Raw genomic sequence first — 27,235 nt, 5'->3', positions numbered from 1 at the left:
CTTTTATTAAAACTCAGATCTTAAGATTTTTTAAAAACCTGCTCCTAAGTAATGTTTTGATACTTCTTCATTAACAATCTAAATATTGTTAAAATATTTCTTACTTTACTCAAATTCTTCTCTTGCCAGTTAATTTTTTTAGCTGCTTATCTAGCTCTAGTCGTAGCCAAAAGAAAGTATACCCTTTTTGAATACCTTTTTGAACTTCACAAAATGCCACGTTAGTAAATCAGCAGTTTTAACTTTTTCACACAATGACCCTTTATTATTTTTTGTTCAATTCATAAGTAGTGTGCAATCAAGAATTATTCTAAAATTAAATGTGCCTCATAACAAGGGACACAAGAAAAGAATTGTTATATTTGATTGTCTCTACTTTTGGAAATATTTCTTCTTTTCAAACAGAAAGAAGAAAAAGTCATTTTGTACTTTTTTCTCCCTTTTTTCACTGTATTTGCCATTATTAACACAGAGAAAGGAAGTATTACAGAAAATAAAAAAAAATATGCCAATGACTCAATTTAGTGAATAATCTGAATTTACAGCTTTGACAACTAAAACATGCATTTGTATTAGCAACTAAAATTGAAATTCAATGCTTTATAAGTTAACAGGTATTTTATTGTTTAAATGAACTATGGCTAAAACTTTGCTTTTCCATTTCTTTTTGTAAACAAAGTAGTTTTTTACATACTGCAAAGTGTAAAAAAATCTTCATTTAATGCCCGCTAGATAGAGACATTTTCATTAAAAAGCTAACAATTTAAGCTTTAGCCTGAAGGACAGGCTGAGGCTGCTCAGCAGATGTTGAGAATGTTTTAATTTCGAAAATGAAGATATGATGGAAAACTACTTCTCTTAGACGCATTATATGCATGTAGTGCATATAATGCATCTAATGAAAGAACTATAGCAAATAAAAATAGTAGCAAATATAAAATGAAACAAGTTTACATCAAAGTTAGGACACTTTTTTTAAATTTATCTTCGTAAAATAAAATAATTTAACTGGCGCTGACTAACAAAAATAATTCTGTTTTAGTCATCAAGCAACAGTAAATAAAAAATAAATTTGGTATTAATTTTTTATTTCCCTGAGTGCTGAATTTGGTTCATACCAAGCATGTTCATTGCTCTGGGATCCAAATAATTCAGTTTTTACAATTCTATATTGTTCAAAGAATATTATTGAAGAGGTTGAGGTCTTTTTCTCTTTGTCAAACTTTACTCTGGGTTATTTGTTTACCTTTAAGAGTCATACTTTTTCTTTTTGCACACATTCCATAAAAACATCATTTTAGCTCATTCTAGTTGTGAAGGTTTGAACTCAACAGACGATAAAGACTGTCGTAGTTCCATTACAGGACTTTGGAAACTTCTCAGAACAGCGTATGTCAGCAGATGCTTTGAATGTCCTTCACTTTTAGACTATGCCCCAGCCATAGACAGTGTTCAAGACTTAAAAAGAATAATCCCTTGTCATATTCACAAGTTGTTAACACCTTCATTTTGAAGGTTTTAGGTTTTTGAAGGTTTTAGAAGCTTGTTGCAGAGCAAACATTTTCTAATTTTGTGCACCCATGTTGGTACACCTGTGTGTGATTTTGGCCAGTTTCAGTGGAAATAAATCTGTGGTGTTTTAGTTATCATAAAATGTATGTGGTTTGAGTGGTTATATCATGCGAATTGTAAAACTATTCAATTAGTAAATCTTGTTGCTTTGCACATTGAAATGTTTTTCATTGATTCCCAAATGAATCACTTTATGTTAATAAAATAATGGTAAATGAACACCATAGGAAATATCATTTCTCGAAATTAAAGAATTTAAATGTACTCCCAGTAGCAAATGGATATGTCAATGTAATTGATTAGTTTAAAAGCACAAAGAAAACATTCATTTATGGACATTGCTGCACAGGTAACAACAGCAGAAAAGATTAACCAATGATAGACAAGATGAGACAGTATCAGATCTCCTATCATCGACGAGTTTAATATCTAACATGGCTACTATATAACACAAAGTTTACTAGGACTTCTAACACAAAGCACCAATGGTTCACACATTGCAGTATACTGATTTGTGAAAATGTATCTATTCAGCGCAACATGAAGCAAAAATAATTGTTATGGTGATGTATTACTAAAAGCTGTTAGCATTTCAATACATAATGAATCCAACTGTTGTTTCTACTTGCAACAACTCAGTTAAGTTGGTTTTGACATCATTCCTAATACAAAGGTCCAAGTTCTGAGACAAATCAAACTGATACCTGAACATTGAGGACGAGAAAATAGAGTGCTCTTTGGCTCCCTCTGCTGGCCTCAGCAACAGCTAAGTTTGCTTATGCCTTGGGAAGGAGCTACGAATATTATCAAAAGTTTTGTTTCAAAAAAAGATTTATGTCATTACTTCGAAGTTAGTCGTTTTTGTTTCCCATAGCACGCTCGTTCAAAAATGTGAATAAACGTTTTTTATTATTATTATACTATTAGTGTTAGTTTTTTTCAGATCATAAATGCACTTTTGTTTAATATGTCCAATATGCGAGGAACATACCGGGCCCATATGAGTTAACACAAATGAGAACCTCGCCGGGGATGGGCTCGTGTTTGGATCACCATGCGGATGTGACATTTCAGAGAAGAGCGCGGCCGCCATTTTGAGATTTCCCTGAGACCCAACACATCACAAACCACGGGAGGAGCGGGTCGAGAGCCGCCGCACAGCATCGTATGACCGGGCACATTCCTCAGAAACAGTCGAGAGGTTAGTTTAAAAATGCAGCGAGGAGCCGCGTCGTGTCGTCGATCGTTTTAAGGGCGTTTTTGTATGAGAATAGTTTAATGTCGAGGCCCTGGTAACTCTTGTCTCCGTGAACTTCCAAATCAGCATTAGTGGAAACTGGTTTGAATGGATAGCTTCTCCCTTCCTTCTCCCCCGGTCGTTGGGCAATCGGAGGAGCAGACGGACTGGGAATACCGCTGGCAAAACTGCTAATTGCGTCCTAGCAAATGAGCCTTTGTTTTTATTGTTGCAGCTGTATTACCTTTTGGCTGCCTAGTGTCAGGTAGCTGAACGCTAGCTGCAAACGGGGTATTTGCTTCTCGTTTCCCGGGGTTGAACCGGATTGATTTAGTTCGTTTCAACGGGTCTCCGTCCCCGGAGTCCCAATCCCCCGCCGTCAGCCAGGGACTTGTACCCAACAAAAGCGCCGAGATTGGGCGAATAGCGAGCAAATACGTCCGCGTTTCTCTACCCGCTCCCCAGCTGACCTCCCCTCCTCACTCCCCGGCGCTGACAGCGGACAAGGCCGAGGTCGCAACAGAGCAGGCCCGGCCGCCGAGGCTCGACCTGTCCACCCCACCTCCGCATCCCGCCGCTACACCGCACCAGCAGCCCAGAACCCGGTTCCCCGCCGAGCCTGCCCCGGACAAGGTCGAGGGTGACGGAGATAGCAGAGAGCACCGCATCACAACAGCAGCTGCCAACATGAACCACCACCATACGCAGCAGCAGCAGCAGAAAGCCGGCGAGCAGCAGCTCAGCGAACCAGAGGACATGGAGATGGAAGGTAAGAAGGGTGAACAGACTTTTTTGCAAAATGTTTGACTTTTTTTTTCCTGCTGCATGGCAAATAAGCGAAGTTTTGTTGGTGCAGTCTGAGCGCAACATTACAGTAAACAACAAGGCCCCAGGCTGGCTGGGATAGCCGGTTGAATTTTTGCTGATTGTGCGCCCGTTGCAGCAGACTCGTGCGGAGCTGACCTCATTTTGCGTTATAAGCAAACTATGCTTACTTTATCTTCCCATGTTTTTAACTAGAAGTTGCTTGCAGATAAAACCCAATTGGTTTAGGTGTCTTTTAAACCTGCAGTTTGGCCGTATAAATCATTCATTCGGCTCGGCTACCGCATTTCTCTTGCCGTTCTGTTTTCACTGCCGACGCTGTTGTGACAAGCGATCTGATGTGGTTCATTAATTAAACGTTGTGTAGAATGGGAACACGATCTCTAGATTTGCAGGTCGTGTTGATCGTTGATAAACTAAAGAATTGTAAACAACGTTGTTTAGTTTTTCAAATCACATGAATCCATTTCACGGTAGATTACTCCTTCTTCAGTGTAGTCCCCGGGTTGAACTGGACAGATAAAAATACCTGTCTGCATAGTCCATCAACGTTTCTGTGATTAAACTGTAGTTTGCCACTCTATCGTTTGAAACTATTCGATAGGTAGCATTGCTAGCCTGAAGAGGATGAGTGCTAGTATCGTGTTTGTATTGAAGGCTGCTAATTGCACAGTGAAACGCTCCGCAATTCAATAAATTAGCATTTTATGAAAAGTAGAGACGTAGTCAGAGAAAGTAAACTATTTCTTTTTGGAGTTATAATGCTCTCAAACACAGTTGACACAGTTTGAGTGACAAGCAATTCTAAACGGGTAAATTAGCTCCCAGGCCCAGTTCGTTTTGTCATCGCTGGTTAGCATGCTAGTTAGCTTAGGCTAACGGAGGGGGGTGTGTGGCGTTCCAAAATGGTGGCCTTTTCGATTCTGCTAGAGCGTTTGGGCCTTGGTTGCTAACCCGGTGGGGATTTCTTTATGTATTTTTCTCAATTCCTATCCTACAATGATGACGTTTTGTTACATGTTTCACCTTGTATTGAATTTAGCATGCTAGTTAGTGTTTGCGTGTACAGCTGATGTTGCCTAATAAGGACCCGCAGATCATTTTGTTGCTACTGGTTGCTAGGTGGCTAACGGGAACGCAGATGCGTCAGTACCAGCTTGTGTTCACCACGATACATGCACTTTGTCGTTTTACGTTTTAATCATAACAGTTTCAAACCCCAACAATAGTTCAACCTCCCGGATAAGTCCGTTGTTTTATACGTTTAACGGTGTTTCAGAAGAGCCGTTTGCCAGAGCTGAAAAGTAACTGTTGTTAGTGGTGCGGTAAGCCAGGCCCACACAGGAGGCAGCGCGGGGATTTGCTGCTTCATTGTATGGAGGACCAAACGGCTGGGAGCTCTCGCCATTTTTAATGATCTGTGTTTTTGTTAGATCGATTTGCAGTCGGGACGAGCTATTGAAACGTGTAGGGACTATTTCCCACACATACCAACAGCATAATTGCTACTTTTATTTTTCTCTCATCGATGTCAACTTTAGGGTCCGTTCAGACTCTTTAAGAGAGCCTCGCTGCGTCATTTAGCCTCAGTGATTTAATTCTTATCTGATCTAATACACATTATTGATAATCGTGTAACATACGCAATACCAGTTACTTTACTCTGTTTTACAGTGACTAAGCATGTCTGTTCATTATTTGTTGTATTAATCATTGGTTTTTTAAATAATTGTCTCACTTGTAGCAGGTGCATTTACTAGTCAGCCCCTTTTTAGCATTATACCCTTACAAGTGTGAGAACAAATTGTCTAACATTTGCTGTACTGCGTCTTAGTTACAGTTGATTAGTTTTATCCCACAGTCATTTATCTACATCACCACAGTTGAACTATGATGCGTTCAAGGTTCCTGCTTAATTTATATTGAGCTTGCGTTTAGTGTTTCCCAGCTTCGAATATGTATGGAATAAGAAAAAACTATTTTATTTCCAGATTATTTTTTTTTAAGCATTGCCAAATTCCTAAATCATATCAATCTGGAAGTGTAAAAATGAACTACCTTTGCAACCAGGATTTCTTGTCCTATCAGTTATAATTTAAAAAATCTTCATAGTGTTGTTTACAAAGCGCCAATGCTTTTTATCTTAACGACCATAATAGTTTTGTACTGACATCATTCAAGGCCAAAATCAATATCAGATTATTTTGACTGGGCTGTTTAAGGCAACCAACACCAAATAAATAGATAACCTCTTGATTAAAAAATATAATAGTTTCAATACCAATGTTTGCAAGAAAATTGTGAAATATATTTTTATAATTGAACGTTTTCTAAGCCATCTCTTAAGCCTGCTGTAGTTTAAGAACAGTGTTTTTAACAAGGAGAATAAGTTGCAATAATTTGACTGACATGTTTTTTGTTTTGTTTTTTTGTAAACAATTTTTTTTTGTTTTCTTTTGAGAGTATAAAATATTTTTCTCTTTGTGTTTATATTGATCACGACCTCCGTATATCAATCTTTGTAATTGAAATTAAGAGGGAAAAAATAGTGAAACACTTTAACCATTCTAGAAAAGTTGTATTTGTAGACATAATTTTCTTACCTGGTTTTACAAGTCACAACAAAATTGAGCCCATATTTATTTTTCAAATTGGCAAAATGGTGAAAAAAAAATCATAGAAGCACTGTTATTGCCTGTTTTTATTTTTTCATTTTAGTTGTTTTTTTTCTAGTGTTTCGAGCATCCCCTTGTTAAGAAGCCACTATCTCAGTGGGGGTGTTATATGGTTAAATATGGATAGAACCACCTTTATCACAGTAAAAAGCATGTGCTTATAATTCATGATTACAAAGAGCAGTTGAGTGCTGATATTTGAAATCACCTAAATGTTGCGCGCTATCTTCATCAGAACAGTTTTTTTTTCCCTCATTACTTTTAATGCTGTGGCTTTTCCTAAAACATTTAGGAAGGTCAGAGAGCTTTTGTTTTCCTGAACACGCTTCCTGAGAAGGTTTTGTTTTTAAATCAAAGCTGCCCTTTAGACATTTAACTGTTCCGCTATGTGGGAATGTCTAAGTAGTAGTAATGAGTTTATCTTTTTTTCCTGCAGTCGGTGAAATAATGGGAGGCTGTTTGTTGCATTCTTTAGCAGAAACCTTCATGGGTTCCAGGCGAGGCTCCTGCCATAAGCGGGACAAAGTTGTCATGCACCTGACTGACAGACTCCATTAATGTGGTGTAATCCACTTGGGGGAAACCAGGTCAGCCTCTTGAAGGCACGCTTCAGTCATGCTATTGACTGGTGGCGCTCAACGCTCAGAGCAGTGTCTGTAGAAAGACAAACAAAACTCAGCAGAAGAAGAGATGTCACACACTTGGGGACATATTTAAGAAACCGTAGCATCATTGTCGTCCTCTCCGGATTTGTATTCCCACCGTGAAGAGACGCTGCTACCATCCATGTTCCTCTGAATCAGCCTCTGCCAAGTCGTCTCATTCAGATGGAATAATTAACGTTGTCTGTGAGCGCGTTGTGTGTTTTGTTTAAAGAATGACTTGCTTCTTAATCCTGCGTCCTGTCCATAATTATCCACCCCACTCTTCCCTTCTGATCTTTCTGGAGGGGGGTTGCATTCACACACACATTCTTCCTGATGAGATCAAGCTGTCTACACACGCACGCACACATATTAGGAAACACTTGTCGTGTTGGCTCGGCATGGTTTTTCCCCAACCAGGTGTAACACCTTGGAACCTTTTTTTTTTTTTTTGTCCTGACCAGGAGTTCCAACTACAACAGGAAAAAAAACACTGGATTAAATGTGTTTATATTCACAGATTTTAGTTAAATCACTAAAGAGTGGGAGAAAAAAAGCAAACAATCTAGCACATTATTTATGATGCACCAATGTTTTTCAGTTGGTTTCTATTTCTCTCTTTATCCACGCAGTGTTGTCATCTCTTTTTCCCCTTTTCTCAGCTGGGGAGACAGATGACCCTCCAAGAATCCCGGCCAACCCGGTGATCAACGGTAACGTGGCCATGGCAGACGGGCACAACAACACAGAGGAGGACATGGAGGACGGTGAGGAGGACGAATGTTCATGCTAACAGATGATACTTGGAGAAATACTTTGAGATCTTATGATTTTGATATTTTTTTCTTTGACTATAACTAAAGTCAAGGAAAATCAGTGTTTTTCTTTATTGCTGGTTTTCTGTGAGGTCTTACCTGCTGGTTTTGTTTCTCTACTTTCTCTCGCTCTCTCTCTTTTTTTTTTTGTTTTTTTTGTTTCTACTTCTGCATCCAAGCATCTGTCTCTGCCCTTTCTCTGATTTTCACTAAGCAGTGCACATTAAACACATCACTTTGTCTCTACAAACACATTCTTAAAAAGTCTTTAGTTCGTGTATCTAAAACTAAGGTTTTAAAGTGTATTAAATTTGTACCAAAAAGAAAGTACATGACACGTCTTAAATTTTGTGATGGCAGGACTATTTACTCTCATAAATTCTATATAGTTTCTATTTCTTGTGAGACTTTTCTGTCGGGCAAAAGTTTGAGTCGCACACAAGGCAGTAGCGACTCAAGGCAGTTGAGGCTACTGCTAACGACCTGCTAATATACCCTTGCTAGCTACCTAGTTCTTTTCCACCTATTATTAGCATGTGGAAATTTATCGGCAGTTAGATGAACAACTTTTGTCTTCGACACTGGCTCACTTCTGTTGCTAATCTGTACGATGCTACATGTTGTCACAGTAAAAAAAAAGTTTGCCACTATATAATATATGCAAAATATGCTACATTTCTGTTGCGATACAGGACATAATGGTCTTAAAAAGTCTTAAATTTGACTTGGTGAGATCTGCAGAAACTCTGCAAACTGAACAAAAGGGGTATTATGTTGGTTATCTGCCTTGGTTTAGCTACCGTAGTCTGTTTTGAAGTACTGTGTAATAAATCTCCTTATTGTGCAAACAAATCGATGTCTGAAGTGTACAAGATCACAATACCAGCCTGTTTACGTTTGCACGGATTACTTTAACATTAATCATTTAAATTTAAAGTGTGCTTTCAGCTTTTTAAATGCAACACCTCGGTCTTTCTTAGGTCTGCTTTGAGGACTGTTTGAATGCATTTGAACTTTTACTGGACTGAACCAGAGCCGTGTGTTGAAACCAGTTAGTTTATAGAGTGAACGTGATAAAATGCATTTGGACTCAACTTTCTCCTCCCTCACTGTTTCAGTCTCGGGTCAGTTAGAGCTGCTGCAGTTTTTATATTTTGTCCTCTCTTGCCCGTCGTCTCCTCGCAGACACCAGTTGGAGATCGGAGGCGACCTTCCGGTTCGTCGTGGAGCGCTTCAGTCGCCTTAGTGAGTCCGTTCTCAGCCCGGCCTGCTTCGTCCGGAACCTGCCCTGGAAGATAATGGTGATGCCTCGGTTCTACCCCGACCGGCCTCACCAGAAAAGCGTCGGCTTCTTCCTGCAGTGCAACGCAGAGTCAGACTCCACGTATGTGACTTTGGGTCCATCCTCTCTCTCTCTCTCTCTCTCTCTCTAGATTTGTTTTTGTATTATGTGTGATTGGTGGTGATTGGGGGCTGTCAGATTTTAGTCAATATTGTTACTTTAAGATTAAATTCCTCCAATAACTAATGTACATGATCTACACGTAGATTCTTATTTTTTTTAAAGTACACATTAACACAAAGGTCCAATTTTGTTGTTGGAACAAGATTTTTCTTTGTTCTTCACAAAATCCGTTAATCACTTATAAGTGGAGGAAAAGTGCAGGGACATTCTCGTCTCCTCTTTATAATCGCACTACAATAAAACAAAAAATACATAGATTCTCTCTTTTAAGGTTGTGTTTCAGTGTTTGGGAAGTAACCCTGCCGTTTCCGTTCCAGGTCGTGGTCTTGCCATGCTCAGGCCATGCTAAAAATCATTAACTACAAAGATGACGAGAAGTCGTTCAGCCGCAGGATCAGTCACCTATTCTTCCACAAGGAAAACGATTGGGGCTTCTCTAACTTCATGTCTTGGAGTGTAAGTACGCAAACCCAACGAGAGCTAACAGTTCGGAAAGGTTGACGTTTCAATACAAAATTTTTCTCACCATTTCCCATTATTTTCCAACACGGGAGTGTAACAGACGATGTGATGTTTGCTTTCATGACTCGCAGCGTCTACACAGGCAGCACGCGGAAATGAAATGTTCAGCTGCTTGTTTCCCTGTTAGCTGCCGGGTGATGCATGTTTGCTCAGTTTCAATTTAGTTCGTCGTTTGAATTTACATCCTCTTGTTTTTTATATCGCAGGATGTAACGGATCCGGAGCGAGGCTTTATTGATGACGACAAAGTCACGTTTGAAGTCTACGTCCAGGCAGACGCTCCACACGGAGTCGCGTAAGTCGATTTATCCCTCAGCTGGGCTTTACTTTCATCTTTTTGAACTGAAACTCTGATTATAAATCTTTTATTTCTTTATTTGTTTTTGCCTGATTAAACCAGCTGGGACTCCAAGAAACACACAGGCTATGTTGGACTAAAGAACCAGGGAGCAACTTGTTACATGAATAGCCTGCTACAGACACTGTTCTTCACTAACCAGTTACGGCGGGTACGGCTTTTTCCTGGAATCTCTTCATTGTTTTTACACAAACACGTCAACCAGAATCCACATTCGCTTGTTTTGATCACTCAAAAGTATTTCTCAGATTCGAGCCATATTCTTTTAACCGCATGAAATTGTTGTGATTAGAATGTTTTATCTCATTGCGGAACAACCACTGTCCTTAAAGTATTGCTGTCTAAAACTTGTTAATTTCGTAGGCGGTGTACATGATGCCCACGGAAGGCGACGACTCCTCTAAGAGCGTTCCCCTGGCGCTGCAGAGGGTTTTCTATGAACTGCAACACAGCGACAAACCAGTCGGCACCAAGAAACTCACAAAGTCTTTTGGGTAGATTTTTGTTTGTGTGTTTTTTTTTTTTTTTTTTTTTTTTTTTTACATATATAGACAAAAAAAAACAAGCATTTCATGTTTGTAGATTTGACCTTTCTTGAGTGAAATCTAAAATGCTTGGATTTCATGTCTAACTAATCTATTTGCATTAAAAATGGGTATTTTTAATGCACAGGTGGGAAACACTGGATAGCTTCATGCAGCACGATGTACAGGAGCTGTGCAGAGTTGTAAGTTTTCTCGTTGGTCTTAAAAGTATCCCTGGACGTTTGCTGAATATTTCCTGAGACGCGTCGTGCCGTATGTGTTCCAGCTGCTGGACAACGTGGAGAACAAGATGAAAGGCACTTGTGTTGAGGGAACCATCCCCAAGCTGTTCAGAGGAAAGATGGTGGTAAGTTTGTCCCAAGTTTCTCTTGTTGTCTGTTTCAGGTTTTGCTCCAAACATGTATAATTTTGAAAACAAACCGACACGAAGCACACTAGCGCGGTTTGAAATGGATCTTTGGACAGTGTAGGTTTAAAAATCGAAGTGCGTTAAATCACGGCATGATCCTGTGAGAACGATTCTTTTTTTACCCGTCCCGCAGAACGCGTTCTGACCCGTTTGTGTTCTTTCCTCAGTCGTATATCCAGTGTAAGCATGTGGACTACCGGTCTGAGCGGATAGAGGACTACTACGACATCCAGCTTAGCATAAAAGGAAAGAAGAACAGTTAAGTAACAAGACAGTTAACTTTTCTTTTAATTTCTATTTGTTAGGATTTACATAAGTCTGTTTTTTTAGTTTTATATATATATATATATTTTTTTTTGTTAAACTTTTTTTCACTAAAATTGATAGTAATGTGAAAGGAAACCGAGAAATTAATAGATGTTTTTTTTCCCTCCTAATTTTATCTTGTTCCTAGTATTCGAGTCATTTAAAGATTATGTTGCGACTGAACAGCTGGACGGAGACAACAAGTACGACGCAGGAGAGCACGGTCTTCAAGTAAGGCTTCTAGTTTTGGCTCATGGCTGCTATTCACACCTTTTTGCAATATGCAGAAAATCATATTCCCCCCCACACACACATTTTAGATGTACAACAACAAACTTTAATGTCTTGCACTGGGATTTCCTGAAGGATGCACTTATAAAGTAGAAGTAAAATGATTTAGGAGTGGAACAATTGCTATTTGTCTATGTAAGATTATGAGCATTAATTTCAAATCTTGCCTGACTTCCAGGTGCTTTAGGTCTGGGCTTTGACTAAGCCATTCTACCACATGAATATGCTTTTATCTAAATAATTTCATTTCATCAGGTGTAGTTGTATCTTTAAGGCGGTGAATCTCTGCTCCAGGCTGTAACACGGGTATCAGATTCCAGCTTTTAGACGCTTCATTGCTTCAACACACTAAATCAAATAAGTAGTTCATTAGCAGGGCTCTGAAGAACTTTATTGCATGCTGGCATGTTTTGGACTAGAGATGCATCTGAAAGTTTGCAGGAAACCAGCCCTCAAGGACTGGAGTTTTACACCCACTCTGATTTGTTCTCCCCCCCTACAGCTACTGGCTATTTATTGCTCTCCCTTTTCCCATCAGCTCAGACCAGGTTTCTTATCCTCTAGTGCAAAAATGTATCCTCATAGCAAGATGCTGCCACCACCACCTGTTTTCATGTTGGGGATGACATGTTCAGGTTGTTGTTTAGATGGAAAAACCAACTTTTCTGGATTATCTGGACCAGAGCTCTTCCTACCATAAGTTGGATCTGAAGCATAGCCTGTTGCAATGAGCAATTAATCAACTAAAAACATGATAAATTAAAATGAGCTGGATAATTTCCATTCTGATGGTGATAATGTTTTTTGAAGGTCAATTTTGTTTACAAAGACATCGTCATTGATTTATTTATAGTCTTGGTTGCAAGTGGTTTTTATGGTTGGTTTTAGTTTTTTTTTGTTTTTGTTTTTTGTTTCTGGTTATTATATTTTAGTTTTGATACTTAAAATATCTTCCATTTCCATGAAGTACTCTTGACAAAATGAAAGTTTTAAGTTTCAAACACCATTGATCAGTTTCCGCTCACTTTATAAATGTTTTCTACTTTGTGGCTGTGTGGTATTGGAAAAATGTGAATTTTGGATTTTTCTGTTTTTGTTTGTCTCCTGTATCACTTGTAAACCAACACCTTAACAAAATCCATCAGTAAATCTTCCATGCAAAGGCCTCAACATGTAATTTTGTTTTGCAGGAGGCAGAAAAGGGTGTGAAGTTCCTTACTTTCCCTCCAATCCTTCACCTGCAGCTGATGAGGTTCATGTATGACCCACAGACTGACCAAAATATCAAGATTAATGACAGGTAAAGCATGTCTTATTCTTTCTTTTTTTTTTTCTTTCTTTTTCCGTCTCCCGTGTATTTTCTGCTGGGTTTACTTGAGCATCGCTTCACAAAAAAAAAAAAGCCCTCCTCAAAGTGGATCATTTCCGGCCTCACAATGTGCCGGTGGCTGATGCCAGGGTGTAATTTTAGAGCGTCTGCTCCATATTACCATAGGTCAAAGGGTGCCGCTTATTTCCAGAGAAGTGTGAACAGAGAGAAAAGCACAGCCTGACCCCACCTTCGCCCTGCGATGGCAGGAATGGACTCCGCTCAGATTTTTTCTTGTCAGAGTCATCTGTAGTTGAAAGATGGAAGCGAAAGGAATAAACCCAATTGAGAATGCTGAAGATCGTCGTGACGTTTTCCCGCGTCACCTGCTTTCCTCCCTGAACATCAATGCTTTTGTTTCTTCTTTGACATGCGCGCTGATGTTAACCCGTTCATCGTTTCCTACTGTGATTCCTCCTATCGTCGCAGATTCGAGTTTCCCGACCAGTTACCTCTGGACGAATTCCTGCAGAAGCCCGACTCCAAGGACCCCGCAAACTATATTCTACACGCCGTGTTGGTGCACAGCGGGGACAACCACGGCGGTCACTACGTCGTCTATCTTAATCCCAAAGGAGACGGCAAAGTGAGTGTCAAGGAACCAATTGTGAGGACCAATTTTTTTATGCACTTTTGCACCAAAAATTCTGTGGGTGTGGGGATTTGTTTATGCTACATGTAAAGCTTTAGATCTGTTCCACATATAATGTCTATTTTGTGATGTTAAAATCAAAGCATTATGAGACAAAACAATTACAAACGCATTCATGCTCCTTGTTGTAGCGCAAACAGACCAGGACACGGGATTGCACCTGCACTGCTTTGACAGGAATTCAAATCAGAGACTCCTGGCTCTCAATTTACGGTTTTCAGCATGTTTAAAGATGTGTAGTTTATTCCTTATTTACAGCTTTTATCAGTAATTTCATTTCATTATATCCCAGATTTTCTACTGTGGCCAATATAGAACTGAGAAGAATTTTGGTCAAAAATGATCTATTAATTTAAATCATTCTGCAACAGATGGAAAATACTCAACATTTTATGGATTTCTTTTTTCCCCCCAAAAAATTTATGCAAATTAAATGAGTCTAAATCGTTAAAAGACGTTAGTCTGTACACGTTGTACTTGAAACATAAAAGAGCGCACTTGTTGGTTAACGACAGCTTGTCAGACTGACTCCTTAACTCAATATCAGTGTTCGTGCCGCTTTAGGAGCGTTCCCTCGTGGTATTTGCTTCGAGGTGTCCGCGTATCCTTGAAAAGTCTTAAACATATCCACCTAAAACGTAAAATGTCTTAAATTCATCTAAATACATGTTAGCTGGCAATACACAAATCACAGATCTTAAATTTTGTCATGCCAGGGCTGTTTAAGCTTGCATGTAGTTTTTTTTTTTTTTCTTTCTTTCTTTCTTGCTTGACTTTTTTTTTTTTTTTTGTCAGTCAAAAGTTTCAGTCGCATGCATCGTTGTTTTCTGTGATTCAAGCCTAGCCCTAACCCTAGCTGCTAAGATTCTGTCGCTTGCTGGATAGCTTTGTTCTGTCTGTTATAATGTATCAGTAGTTGGCTGGGTGATGTCAGTTTTTCCACTGGCTCACTTCTGTTGCCAACTCTTATGAGTCAGCAGGACCCCCTTAATCACTTCCGATATTTTATATATATATATATATATACAACCATAAATTTGATCCAAACTCAAGTGGAATAAGCTTCAAAGTCTTAACTTTGATTTGCTGAAGCCTGCAGGTACCACGTGTTTCTACCGCTGCTGTTGGCTATTCAACTCAAAACACCACTACCAGCCATATTTCAAAAGCATAAAACATCAGATTATTTAATGCCATGATAATGGATAATGGAAACTGTGGTTGGCCAGAAAAGTGTGATCTGTGCACTTCTATAACGCCGTCCCTTGTGTTGGTCTGTGACGCAGAATCCCAGTAAAGCATAGAATTTATTTGTAAAGTGACAAAATGTGAAACAGTTGAAGGGGTATGGATACAAAAACCTGCACATAGAGGCGTGAAAGGTCACTTCCTGACCTGACCCCTCCCCCCCCTCCACCTATCGCTTAATTTTCCGCTGCAGTGGTGTAAGTTCGACGACGACGTAGTGTCGCGGTGCACCAAGGAGGAGGCCATAGAACACAACTACGGTGGGCACGACGACGACCTGTCGGTCCGCCACTGCACTAACGCCTACATGCTGGTCTACATCCGTGAATCCAAGCTCAGTGAGTGAAACCCTTCTGGGGGGAAAATCAAGTCGAAAGCCTCGTGTGAGTTTGGTTGATGGATGTAATTTCTTCTTCTTATTATTATTTTTTTTTAAACTCAGGTGAGGTTCTCCAGCCGATGACTGACGGGGACATCCCCCAGCAGCTGGTGGAGCGTCTGCAGGAGGAGAAAAGGGTGGAAGCACAGAAGAGGAAGGAACGCCAAGAGGCGCACCTGTACATGCAGGTTCAGGTAGGAAACCACCGAGGCGTTTTTATGCAGTATGTAGCAACTCCCCCAGTCTTTGTTGGGGCTGCGCGACCATTTCTAATTCAATCTTAGCCTCTGCAGTGTTAATATTTCAAACGACCATTTGGAATATTGTCCTTAGTTCACTCTGTGCCTGGCAGTAATACACTCAGCCTGCTGGATGCCAAACGTTGAGGAGGTTTAATGGTTAGAAGTGAAGAAAATGTGGATGTCATCATAAACAAGATGTGTGGAATAAAGCAGCGTTTTACTTATATCTCTGTAGCTTGAAATCATTGATCTTTCTGGGACAATCAAGGTTGTGGGTTCGATTCCAGCTTGGTACTTGACCTGTGCATCGGTGTATATGTGTTTAGATGAATGTGGCTGTAATTAAAAGTGCTTTCATGTTTGTTTACCACTCATTAAGTAGAAGCAACTTGAGTGATTATTTTGGTTGGTTTTGTAGCGTTTCGGTGACAAATTTTCCATTTTCAATCTGACTTGAGGCTGGAACTTGTGAAATTTTGTTCTTCAGGTCCATGCAGGGTTTTAGTTTAATACTTTGGGGTGCTCTCCCAGCCCAAACTAATATATTTTGTGTTTATTTGTTGACTTTTTTTTGCCTCGCATGAGTTTGTGTAGTTATTTAACCCACTTCTACTTTGATGGACAACTTGGTTTAAATATTTTACTTAGGAAAAGAACTAAATCTGGTTGGTTTTACTGCTATTATTTTTCTGCCCCTGGATGTAAAATCAGATTTTTGTTTTTGAATGAAAGTACAAATGAATAAAAAGCAGAACAAATAAAAGCAAATAATTGTTTAAAAGCATTGTTTTTTTAATATTTACTTGCAAATAGGCTTTTGTAATTAATCAAACGCATGACAAATTAAAATCAGTGCAATAATTTCTACTTTGAAGGGCAACTTTGTTTAGACATCATAAACCATTTTAATTGTGCTTTCAGAGGCGTGTGGTTTTTATTTGATTTATCATTATTGGTTGTTGTGTTTTTTATTTTGGATATTTAAAATATCACTCAGCTCCACTGTTAAATGTTCTTTACAAAGTTAAAGTGTGTTGGTCTTTGAGAAGACATTATTATGCCTTTATCAACATTACTTGAAAGTAGACTCAAAACAGCAACATTATCTTTATCAAACTAACTACTGTGATTATTTACCATCCAGCAAAATTTGTTATCGTGACAGATCTAGAATGTAAATAAATGAATCGGAGAAATCAAAATATTCTTGGAAATATTATAAAATAGCCTTTTCTCAGTTCTGTGTCGACATTAGATCACATGCAGACCTAGCCAGTACTCAGATGAGGTTATTCTTCTGGGCTTATTTATGTGTAAAATACTTAAAATTCAGCCTTTTTTTCTTTTTTTGTTCCATCGTTATTATTCTATATGTTTATTTATCTTCTACATCTAGATGGTGACAGAGGACCAGTTCTGTGGACATCAGGGCAATGATATGTACGATGAAGAGAAAGTAAAGTACACGGTCTTCAAAATCCTGAAAAGCTCCACCCTGCAGGAGTTTGTCCAGAACCTCTCCCAAACCATGGTGAGTCGCTCACGTTTGGCTGAGGTGCAGATTTGCACAAAACGGAAGTGCTTCTTTTACCGTAATACATTCTCTAAATCAAAACCGCAAAATTCACTTTGCACGAAAAAGCTGAACCTCTAAATCATGCTGGCATTTGTTGCTTTTTAACCTCAAGTCAAGGTGGAACTTACCGTATTTTTTGGACTACAAGCAGCTACTCTTTTCCCTACGCTTCGAACCATGCGGTTTATAGCCCGATGCGGCTTGTCTGTGGATTTTTCTTCAGCCACCAGGGGGCTCTTTAGCAGGAAGGGAATCATTGGAAGTCAAAATTGGAAATCAAAGAAGAAAGTGCTAATTTTCATTTAGAACAAGCACATGCTAACAGGAGGCACGACAGAGAAATTTCTTCAAACTCGTATGATCCAGCTTTTAAGCTGAGGGCCATCGATCTGACGGTACAGGAGGGAAATAGAGCCGCTGGACGCTGTGGAGTCGGAGGGCTGCGTCCTTAATAAATCCAGCAGATTTATTAGGATGCTGCCCTCTGCTGCAGAAAAGCAGAGTGCGGCGGAGATACCAGCGGCTTATAGCCCGGTGTGGCTAATATATGTATGTTTCCAGTTGCTTTTTTTTAAATTTTTTTTATTTGTAGGTGTAGTTTATAGTATGGTGCCCTCAAACAGCCGCTGTTTGAGGGTTAAGATTTGTCGTTTTCCCTGTTTGCCTACAAAGTAGAATCTAAACTGTCGGACGAAAAAATAAATAAAATGCACAAACATTCACTGTAACGTTCGTTCCTTCTGCCTTTGTTATCTACAACTACCACATGTCTCTGTAAAGTATTCTAAAGTGGAGCGTTTCTGTGCTGCAGGGTTTCCCACAGGACCAGATGAGGCTTTGGCCCATGCAGGCCCGCAGTAACGGAACCAAGCGACCAGCCATGCTTGACTACGAGGCCGATTGTAACAAATCGGTACGTGTTTGCTTTGGAAAGGTTTTTCTGGGTGTGCTTCCAGCAGAGCTACTTGAGTTGATCAGGTTTTGTTCGAGTCGCATGCCTCTAGTCGTCCTGATTTAGGAGGAAGTGTTTTTAAAGACGCAACTAAAACCCACAAATAAAAATCCTGGATATTGCTGCGTCAGCACTCTGATCAAACATTGATCTTCAGAAATGTGCTCCTGTTTTGTAGCCTGTTATTTAAAAGACAAACCAGGTAGCAGTTCTTCAAGTCGGTTTGAAATTCAATTGGGCGTTTTCAAGGTTTGGAAAGTGCTCGATATTCAAACTGTATAGTTTGTAATAAAAATAAAGTTTGATTGGAAGCATAAATTTTGATGAAGTTATTGAAGTTATTTTTACAGCTGAAACCAGATGATTTCATACACCTAATTAAAACACAAATATTTTATTTCCCCTCATTGTTTGAAGTTAAGTCAGGCTAAACTGTTCTTGTTTTAGGTCAGTTAGAATTACCAGAATTATTTGTAAGTGCCAGAAAATTTACGGAATAGAGACTTTTTTTGTTGTTGTTGTTGTTTGCTAATTTTTGCTAATTTTTACCTCTAAAGTGTGGTGCTGGTAAAGTTTGAAAATGTTCCTGTGGGAAAGGCGTGCGGACCCTGAGAAATTAATCCGTGCTGCTTATTTATATATTTATTCTTTGGGAAATGCCTCAGACTATGACGAAAGGTCACCATTTTGGATGTTTTGTTTATTAGATGATCGACTTGAGTGACAACGAAAACCCCTGGACAATATTTCTGGAGACTGTGGATCCAGAGTTGGCAGCCAGCGGAGCCACGTTACCCAAGTTCGACAAAGACCGTGAGTTTTACTCGTGTCTGTCATCCAGTCACGCATCCGTCTGTAGGGATAAAACATTAAATATAAAGATGTCGGGGTCTCTAAGCATGTTCAATCAGATTCAATAGAGAAGGTCGACATGTTCTTGTAAACCTGCCCTCTTTGTTATCAGTCCGTTCTATCTTTATGCTTTAAAACTGGAATGATCAAGACAGGAGATTAGAGTATACATCTTTAAAGTATCTTTTGAAAATGACAACCTTTAAGCATTTATTAAACGTAGATTTCATAAAGGTTGCACTTTTGCTTTCAAAAACATTCATTTTATTGTTCTGATGCAATATTGTAATGTTAAACATTATGCTTCTATCATCTGTAAATGGAAAGTTCCCATCAACTAACAAACATAAAGGCTTTCAAACATCCATCTCTGTAATTAACCTGCATGTGTTTCACTGAGTGATTCTGAAACGAAGGGGCTTTTCAATAATATTCTAATTTATTAAATTGCTCTGCAGTTGAACTTAATTAACTTGGTTGGTTACTATTAAAAATTAATATGCATTTTATTTTATTTATTTATTTTTTAGATGACGTCATGTTGTTCTTGAAGATGTACGACCCCAAAACCAGAAGCTTAAATTATTGTGGACATATCTACACACCTATATCCTGCAAAATAAGTAAGAATATCTCTGGAAGTTTATCTCTAGTATCTTTTATTTTTGCACTAAAACAATTTATTCTGCTTTACCCAGGAGACTTGCTGCCAGTCATGTGTGATAGAGCAGGGTTTCAGCAGGAAACTAGCCTTATCCTCTATGAGGTGAGCTCTGTTTGTGGCGGTCGGTTTGGGTTCCCACCGGTTTGACTTCATCCTACTTTGATGATGATTTCGTTGCTGCAGGAAGTAAAGCCCAACCTAACAGAGCGGATCCAGGACTACGATGTCTCTCTGGACAAGGCCCTGGACGAGCTCATGGACGGGGACATAATTGTCTTCCAGAAGTGAGTTTTGCCGTTTGGGGGGGAGGGATTTGGTTTTAGACTCGTCAGATCTGGATGTGTGTGGGAATAGAAAGGAGCATGGAGAAAAATAGTCCCAGAATTTAATACAGGAAAATTCTGGAGTTGTCTACAAGGTCTCTCCAACCGTCCGTCCATCTGTCCTACCTGCTCTGGTCCATCTGTCTGTCCATCTTTTTATTTGCCAAGTCATAATTTGTCTTTAGCTTCTTTCTTACTATTTAGTCCTCCTTCTTGTTTTCCTTTTTCTTTTTATCCTTTTAGTTTTCCTGTATCCTTTTTTGTCTTGCGTTCTTTTATCTTTCCTTCATTAATGCTTCTTTTTTTCATTCCATCCTTTTCTTTCATCCTTTGTGTCCTTCCTTTTCTTTTGCTTCCCTGTACCCTTCTTCCTTCTATCCTATTTTACTTTCATTTTTTTTATCATTCCTTTTGTGCTTTTTCCTTCCTATCCTCCCTCCCTCCATTCTTTCCATCCTATATTCCTCCTTTCCGTCCTTCCTTCCTTTTTTACGCGTATTGGTTTTTACATACTTAATGTTTTAAACTGTAGAAATATTCACAGTAAATTCAATTCGATATTTCAGAATGGAATGGAACAAGAAATCTGAACATATTGGCCTGGGAAAGTGGGGGGTTTTGACATGAAGCAGGTTTAGGAACCGTGTTTGGATACTTGCTCTCTACTCCAGTTTTTTTTTTGTTTTTTTTAAACTGTGGTCGCCTGTATCTTTGCTCACCTTTTAATCTGAAGTCGTTTTGATTTTAGGCGTGCGTGAGCCTTTTTGGCTTTCTGACTGACTCTGTCCACATAAAACAGAAACAACTTTGTTCCTGATGGGCCGTTGTGTCTCTAATCGATCCGTACGGTTTGTTGCTCTGTGAGCGGCGCTTTAATCTCGCTCTCTTGCCGCTCCCACACAGGGACGACCCAGAGAACGACAGCAGCGAGTTGCCCACGGCAAAGGACTATTTCCGGGATCTGTACCACCGAGTTGATGTCATTTTCTGTGACAAGACCATCCACAACGACCCCGGCTTCGTGGTCACGCTCTCGAACCGCATGAACTATTTTCAGGTGCGGTTGCTCGGCTTGATTCATGCTGCCTGAATTGAGGGGTGACCTCTTTTTCATCCCGTCATACAGCTAAATTGAGCAAAAGTCTTATTTTTTTTTCTCATGCTGAAAGGATGTTGAACAATATTAAAGTTAAATTTACTTATTTAATCAAAGTTGAACTCTTCTCGGGTGTTAAAGTACAGCTAGCACTTTGGAAATCTTCTTATTGATGCAAAGATATTTGAAGTTTTCCGGTTGACGTAAAAATCTGATCTTTATTTCCTTTCTTTATTCATCTTAATTTGCTCGAGGCGCCTGACATAGACGCTGCCTGACGGGTGCTAACCTACTTTTAATGTGTGTGTTTTTTTTGTCAGGTGGCCAAGACAGTCGCACAGAGGTTGAACACGGATCCAATGCTGCTGCAGTTCTTCAAGTCCCAGGGGTAGGAGGCTTGTCCCATCCACACACTAACGCACAATAGTTCGTCTTAATAGTTTTGGGGGTTTTTTTTCTTTTAAATGAAAGTATAGAATATGTGTGTACTGTAAATGAATAAGTACAGCACAAACAAGGCGTTGTAGTCATCTAAGTCTGAAGCCGCAAAATGTCTTAAATTCTATTGAAGACATTGGCAGGTTGATGTTGAGCGCAATAATAAATACTGGGATTAAAAACACAAAACGCTGCAAAGTAAGAAGTACAGGAAACGACCTTAAAAGCTGTTCATCTGCTCAGCGTCGACATTTTGACTTTCCAAGAGCCGATTTTTAAGATGCTTTTTTTTTTAAAAGTCCAACGCCCTTTTTCTTTTCTGGCCCTTTTGTGATGTACAGATTTCAAAACAAATAAGCTTTATTGTAGAGCAAGTAAAATAAAATAAAACGCCAAAAAAAAACCCCGCAATAAACAAATGTTTGCCTTTTTAATCTAACAAATTTTGTCGCCTACAAGTAGGTTAAATTTCCCAGTTTTTGTCCCCCGGGGGCAAAAACCTTGATTTAGATGATCTACAATATCCAGGCTTTTAAATGTTTGCCAAATGTCTTAATTGAGTTGCGTCTTGGACTCGCTTGCTTTCTGTTTGGTCATTTCCAGCTGTGAGAAATGTTGTGTAACCTGTCCCCCCTCCACCTCTCTCTTTGTTTTCCTCTGTAACTCCTCCCGCTCACCTCTCACTCTTCTGTGCATCTTGCTCTCCATGCCAACTTACACATCTTCTCTCCTCCATGACTCCCCCCTCCCCACCCCCGCGCCCTCTCCCATCTTTCTCCGTCCGTCCGTCCTTCCTTCCCTTCACCGCCCTGCCCCCCCTGCCTGGTGGTGTGGTGGCCAGGTACAGGGACGGTCCAGGGAATCCTCTCAGACACAACTATGACGGGACACTGCGAGACCTGCTGCAATTCTTCAAACCCCGGCAGCCCAAGAAGCTTTACTACCAGCAGGTGGGAATGCTTGGATGTTTGATTTCTTTCCTTTTAATTGTTATATACCGATTAGCCACATTTGTGCCATCAGTTTACCACCCCTCCCATCAAATTTGGATTTTTGAAAGACATTGTTCTGAATTACATCGGCTAGAAAGACGTGTTAAAACTCGTTTTTTTCCCGTTTATCGTGAAGGTGTCGTCACCCTCTGGTCTGCTTTCGCACTCGGATGCAGTTCAGTGGGTTGTCTGTAGATTGTCCAGGCTGACCTAACGGGATTTTGGGCTTACCTCAGAGGGCTTACACCAACCAGCTAAAGTTAGAAAATACGAGAGGCCCCGGTGTGTTTTTAAGTACATAATCAGTTTAATCCTGTTGTAGTTATATATTCAATTGCTCTGTTTTAAAGTCTGTAGGTTTTCGTTTAGTACAATGTGAACCACCTGTAGCCCAACAGCTGGGAAAGAGAGAAAATAAAACGTCATTACCACTTTTTTTTCCTTATTTTTTTCTCTTTAAATTCTGATGTTCACGTTTGGGTCAAATCCTTTTTAGACAGAGTACAAACGTTAGTGATGGAAAGAGGTGAGTCACAGGCGGCCTTTACGATGGAGTAAAAACGCGTTTTCCTCTTCCTGTGCTCACAGTTGAAGATGAAGATAACAGACTTTGAGAACAGGAGGAGTTTTAAATGCATATGGCTCAACAGCCAGTTCAGAGAGGAGGTAAGTCTCATGCTTTGATTGTTTTGTTCAACTAAAAATGGAATCTCTCTGTGTTACTTATACAATTGGTCAAATGTTTGTTTGTTTGGTTTTTTTTCTCTCTCATTTATTGCAGGAGATCACCCTGTACCCTGACAAACATGGCTGTGTACGGGACCTTTTGGAAGAATGTAAAAAGGCAGTGGAGCTGTCTGAAAACGGCTCTGAGAAGCTCAGGTATTTATCTCCGAATATGCGAGAGACCGATTTTCTAAAACTAGAAAAAAATGCAAACTTGGTCAGGATTCATTGTGAACAGCAGGATGGCTGGGTTATTTTTCTGTAGTATTATTTATTTTGCCAGGATTATTAATTGAGAAACATTCTACATTCAGTTAGGTGCACTGATTTGCTCTTTAACTTCACTCACATTGTTTTTTTTTTTTTTTGTTTGTTTGTTTTTTTTGTTTTTTTAGGTTTACAGCTAATTGAGGGTTAAATTTAACTTTTTTTTTAAAGAAGTAAGACTGAGAAACGAGTGGCTCATATCTCACACACAGAGGTGCAGCAGCTATTACATATAGTCTTTTATTTCCAAATATTTTTAAAACTCTTCATTTTTTTCCATTTATTTTTTAAAATAAAAATCAAAGTGGAAGTTGGTCCTAATTTGGTGTGACGTTTGAGGCTATTGCAGCCTCATCAAATATTAAATCTTCTCTCCTCTGACATTTACTAGAACAGACATTTCCTACAGATGCCGTAAATGTTTGATTTTTATTTCCCACTTCTGGATAAGTGTGGAAAAATGCAAATTGGGGATCTTGGCATCTTTATGTCTTCTATTACTGAGCCGTTTCTTGGTGGGGCAAGGACATTTATTCTTAACATCACAACCTAGGTTTCTGTCAGTCTCTTGGATTATTTTGCGATTTGAGTTACTAACTGCAAAATATGTATTAATTATTATTTTTTTTTGGGGGGGGGACACAAAAACAGATCTCTAAAATTATTATATATTTTTTTTGCTTTGGTTTGATTTAAACACCAATCAACATGTTGATACTTTCGCTAACGGTGACCATAAGGATAATTATTTAACCTTAAACGTATTGTTTGATGCTGATGTAAGTTTATCTTGCGGGAAAATGGGAACCTTGAAACAAAAACAAAAGAACCACAGGAATATTTTTCACCTTTTTAATGACTTTGCTGTCTTTTTTAATTCCTTATAATTTCTTGTATTTCACAGTTTAAAAGCTGCGGCTTCACATCAATCTCTCTTCTGTCTCTCTTCCCTACAGGCTGTTAGAAATAGTAAGCTATAAAATCATCGGGGTTCACCAGGAGGACGAGCTGCTAGAATGTTTATCTCCTGCTGCCAGTCGCACCTTTAGAATAGAGGTAAGTGTGTTTGGGAGGTGTGTTGTATTTTTAGCCGCTTCGCCTCCTTGAGCTGCAGCTCCGCTGCAGAGCTGTCAGCCCTGACGCGCCCGGTTCAGTTTGCTTCTTTAGAATCAGATTAGTGCTGCTTTGGTTCTGCAGAATAAATACAACCCAGAATTGTTTCTCACACACACAAAAACAAAAAAAATCCCATTTTCTACATTTAGGAGATTCCTTTGGACCAGGTGGACTTGGACAAGGACACTGAGATGTTGATCCCAGTGGCTCACTTCCACAAGGAAGTTTTTGGCACCTTTGGGATTCCCTTCTTGCTCAAGATCAGACAGGTATGTGGCGCCGCTTCGTGTCGAATGTTTGTCAGATTGTTTTCCTTCATCAAGTGACTTAAATTTCTGCATCCTCCCTGCAGGGGGAGCCGTTTAGGGAGGTGATGAGGAGGATCCAGACCATGCTGGACATCCAGGAGAAAGAATTTGAGAAGGTGAGGCGTAATGTTGTTTAAAGAAAGAAAAGTAAAATCAATGTGCATCATTTTTGTTATTTATTTTTGTGGGTTTTTTTGTTTTTTTTTTCTCCAAGTTTAAGTTTGCGATTGTGATGATGGGCCGGCATCAGTACATCACCGAAGACGAGTACGAGGTCAACCTGAAGGACTTTGAGCCACAGCCAGGTATTTCCTGCCGCTGAGATTCTTCCAGTGCCTAATATACAAATGTCTCCATGTATATGAGTTTCAGTTTTGGGTTTGAGGTCACTAAAGTTCAAAAGGGATTTCCTCTCCACAAAGAACTCTCAGTAACATTTGAGCAACTGAAAGCTGCCCTGTGTTATTAGTTGAACCACGTTCTGTCAAAAATAGGTTTAAAGGATTTTAGGTGACCTCTAAACAAGCTTCTTTTTTTTTTTTTTTTTTTTTTTTTTTTTTGCCAAATATAATGAAAGGAAGAGCAAACGTTAAAGCGGTATTTCAAACAGTTAATTACATGTGGTAAATAATTATTGGTGTGGTCATTTATTAAACTTGGAAGATTATTATGCCAATTAACTTCCTATTTTAAGCATTAACAGAACTTGTGAAGAAGCCTCTGGCTGATGAAAAACAGGGAGAGAGGAGGCCAAGGTTGCCACTAACTCTTTGGAAAAGTCTTGAATTTGCTTTTATGAGTTTTCAACCGTGGATAAGTACGGGAAAAAAGAAAGTACTGCAGAGAAATGTTTGTCTTTTTGTTGTGGCAGGACTATTTACTCTTATCTGGTTTATTTTTCTTGTCAGACTTTTTTGTGGGGCAGAACTTTTGAGTTGCACGTAATGTTCTATGTGACTGAAGCGGATGATGCTACCGCTAACAAGCTGCTAATATACCCTTGCTAGTCGGTTGTCTTGTTTGCATCTATCATTGATAAGTGGAAACCATTGCCAGTTGTCCGGGCGACGTTCGTCTTTGCCACCGGCTCACTTCTGTCGCCAACACGTACAATGTGATATATGTTCTAGAAAAAAAAGACTTGGCAAAATATAAACATTACAATTTGCTGTCGTGATACAGGTCTTAAATTTAACTCATAGTGGTCTTAAAAGGTCTTTAATTTGAGTTGGTTCAGAGATGCTGGGGTTGGGGCCTTGTTTTGCTCTGAAACACATTTTCTTCATTTTGTATTTCCAGGAGACGTTTCTGTATCTTTTTCTTTTCTTTTTTTTAAGTTGGGCAGCAGCCGAAGTGCCTCACACCCTCTATGGCATCTTGTCCTCCACAGGTAACATGTCCCACCCGCGGCCCTGGCTAGGGTTGGATCATTTCAACAAAGCTCCAAAGAGAGGTCGCTACACATACCTGGAGAAAGCAATCAAGATCCACAACTAAAGCAGCCTAGCCCCCCTTCTTGCCCCCTCCTCCTCCTCTTCTTTTTCCTCCTCTTCCTCAAATCCTTCCTCCCTCCCTCTTTCCCACTTTAACAAACCATAACCACAGACTGTAACCAACCGTGTGTGTGTGTGTTTGTGTGCGAGGGTGTGTGGGTGTGCGTGCTTGCTTGTATGCGTGTGTGTGTTCATCACTCTTTAACACCCGCCTGGACACCTCTACAGCTCCGCACCGGCACTATGTCTTCAGCGACACAGGATCTCGCTGCAGCTGACAGATTATTCTTCAAAGGAAAAATAAACTGCACCAACCACCTCCTGACTGTTTATTTTTGTTGTACATTTTAGGCTTTTTGTTTTTGTTTTGTTTTTTTTTAATTGTCTCCCTTTATGTTTGAGGCTGTTCGGCTTTTCTACCTGTTCACTGCCTGCTTTTTGTTGCCTGTCTTGAAGTGGGAGATGTAAAATTGGGTTTTAAGATGAATTTGAAAAGCGGAAACTACGTCTTTTCTCCCCACTTCTGTTTTTTTTTTCCGTCTGGGCTAAGGAGGGTTGTTTTAAATGAAGTTGCTTGGAGAGGAACTGCACCGCTATGTGTTGAATTTGATGAAAAGTTGTTTGCTCAGAGCTTCGTGGTAGTTCCTTCTCCCATCCCATAGTGCAACAAAAAAAAAACAAAAAAAAAACAGTATTTCCAAGTTTACACAATTTTTTCTCACTTAGTTTGGTTGGAGGACAGTAAATCTGTTATTTTTTTTTTTTTTTTTTTGCAGATCTTGTATAATAAAACTTTAAAAAAAATCTGCAAAACGGCATCTGTTGAAAATAAATGGAGAAAAACCAGAATTGTCTCTTTAATCTTGAGAGTTGGCACG

At 39.4% G+C, this 27,235-nt stretch overlaps 1 protein-coding gene across 10 annotated transcripts; it reads left to right on the top strand.

Moving 5' to 3' along the window:
* Positions 1 to 2,528: 2,528 nt before the first annotated feature.
* usp7 (ubiquitin specific peptidase 7 (herpes virus-associated)) lies at positions 2,529 to 26,676 on the top strand. 10 transcript variants are annotated; one of them, XM_044100799.1, is made up of 32 exons: positions 2,530 to 2,773; positions 3,309 to 3,578; positions 7,616 to 7,720; positions 8,954 to 9,152; positions 9,551 to 9,689; positions 9,962 to 10,050; positions 10,156 to 10,264; positions 10,477 to 10,607; positions 10,786 to 10,840; positions 10,924 to 11,004; positions 11,235 to 11,325; positions 11,522 to 11,604; positions 12,855 to 12,964; positions 13,463 to 13,619; positions 15,127 to 15,271; positions 15,376 to 15,506; positions 16,951 to 17,085; positions 17,942 to 18,043; positions 18,790 to 18,895; positions 19,465 to 19,557; positions 19,633 to 19,700; positions 19,782 to 19,882; positions 20,825 to 20,978; positions 21,338 to 21,405; positions 22,297 to 22,405; positions 23,036 to 23,113; positions 23,229 to 23,329; positions 24,397 to 24,496; positions 24,706 to 24,825; positions 24,909 to 24,980; positions 25,079 to 25,169; positions 26,255 to 26,676. In XM_044100799.1, exons 1-32 carry the CDS (start codon positions 2,740 to 2,742, stop codon positions 26,359 to 26,361), a joined length of 3,534 nt encoding a protein of 1,177 aa, XP_043956734.1. In that variant the 5' UTR covers positions 2,530 to 2,739; the 3' UTR covers positions 26,362 to 26,676. The 10 variants fall into 10 exon arrangements, with proteins under 10 accessions (XP_043956738.1, XP_043956734.1, XP_043956733.1 ...); XM_044100798.1 differs by having other exon boundaries at positions 13,463 to 13,640; positions 22,303 to 22,405; XM_044100797.1 differs by having other exon boundaries at positions 13,463 to 13,640.
* Positions 26,677 to 27,235: the final 559 nt, after the last annotated feature.

The sequence above is a fragment of the Gambusia affinis genome, linkage group LG19 (genome assembly GCF_019740435.1).
Source record: "Gambusia affinis linkage group LG19, SWU_Gaff_1.0, whole genome shotgun sequence".
Lineage (NCBI taxonomy): Eukaryota > Metazoa > Chordata > Actinopteri > Cyprinodontiformes > Poeciliidae > Gambusia > Gambusia affinis.
The sequence above is the reverse complement of the archived record's forward strand: the minus strand, read 5'-3'. Positions and strand labels throughout refer to the sequence as shown.

Excerpts from the sequence above, each read along its gene's own strand:
- usp7 (XM_044100797.1), top strand. The coding sequence starts at position 2,740 with ATGACCGGGCACATTCCTCAGAAACAGTCGAGAG. Across the intron at positions 3,579-7,615 it reads AGAGGACATGGAGATGGAAG|CTGGGGAGACAGATGACCCT; the intron begins GTAAGAAGGGTG and ends CCCTTTTCTCAG. Across the intron at positions 18,044-18,789 it reads AGGCCGATTGTAACAAATCG|ATGATCGACTTGAGTGACAA; the intron begins GTACGTGTTTGC and ends TTTGTTTATTAG.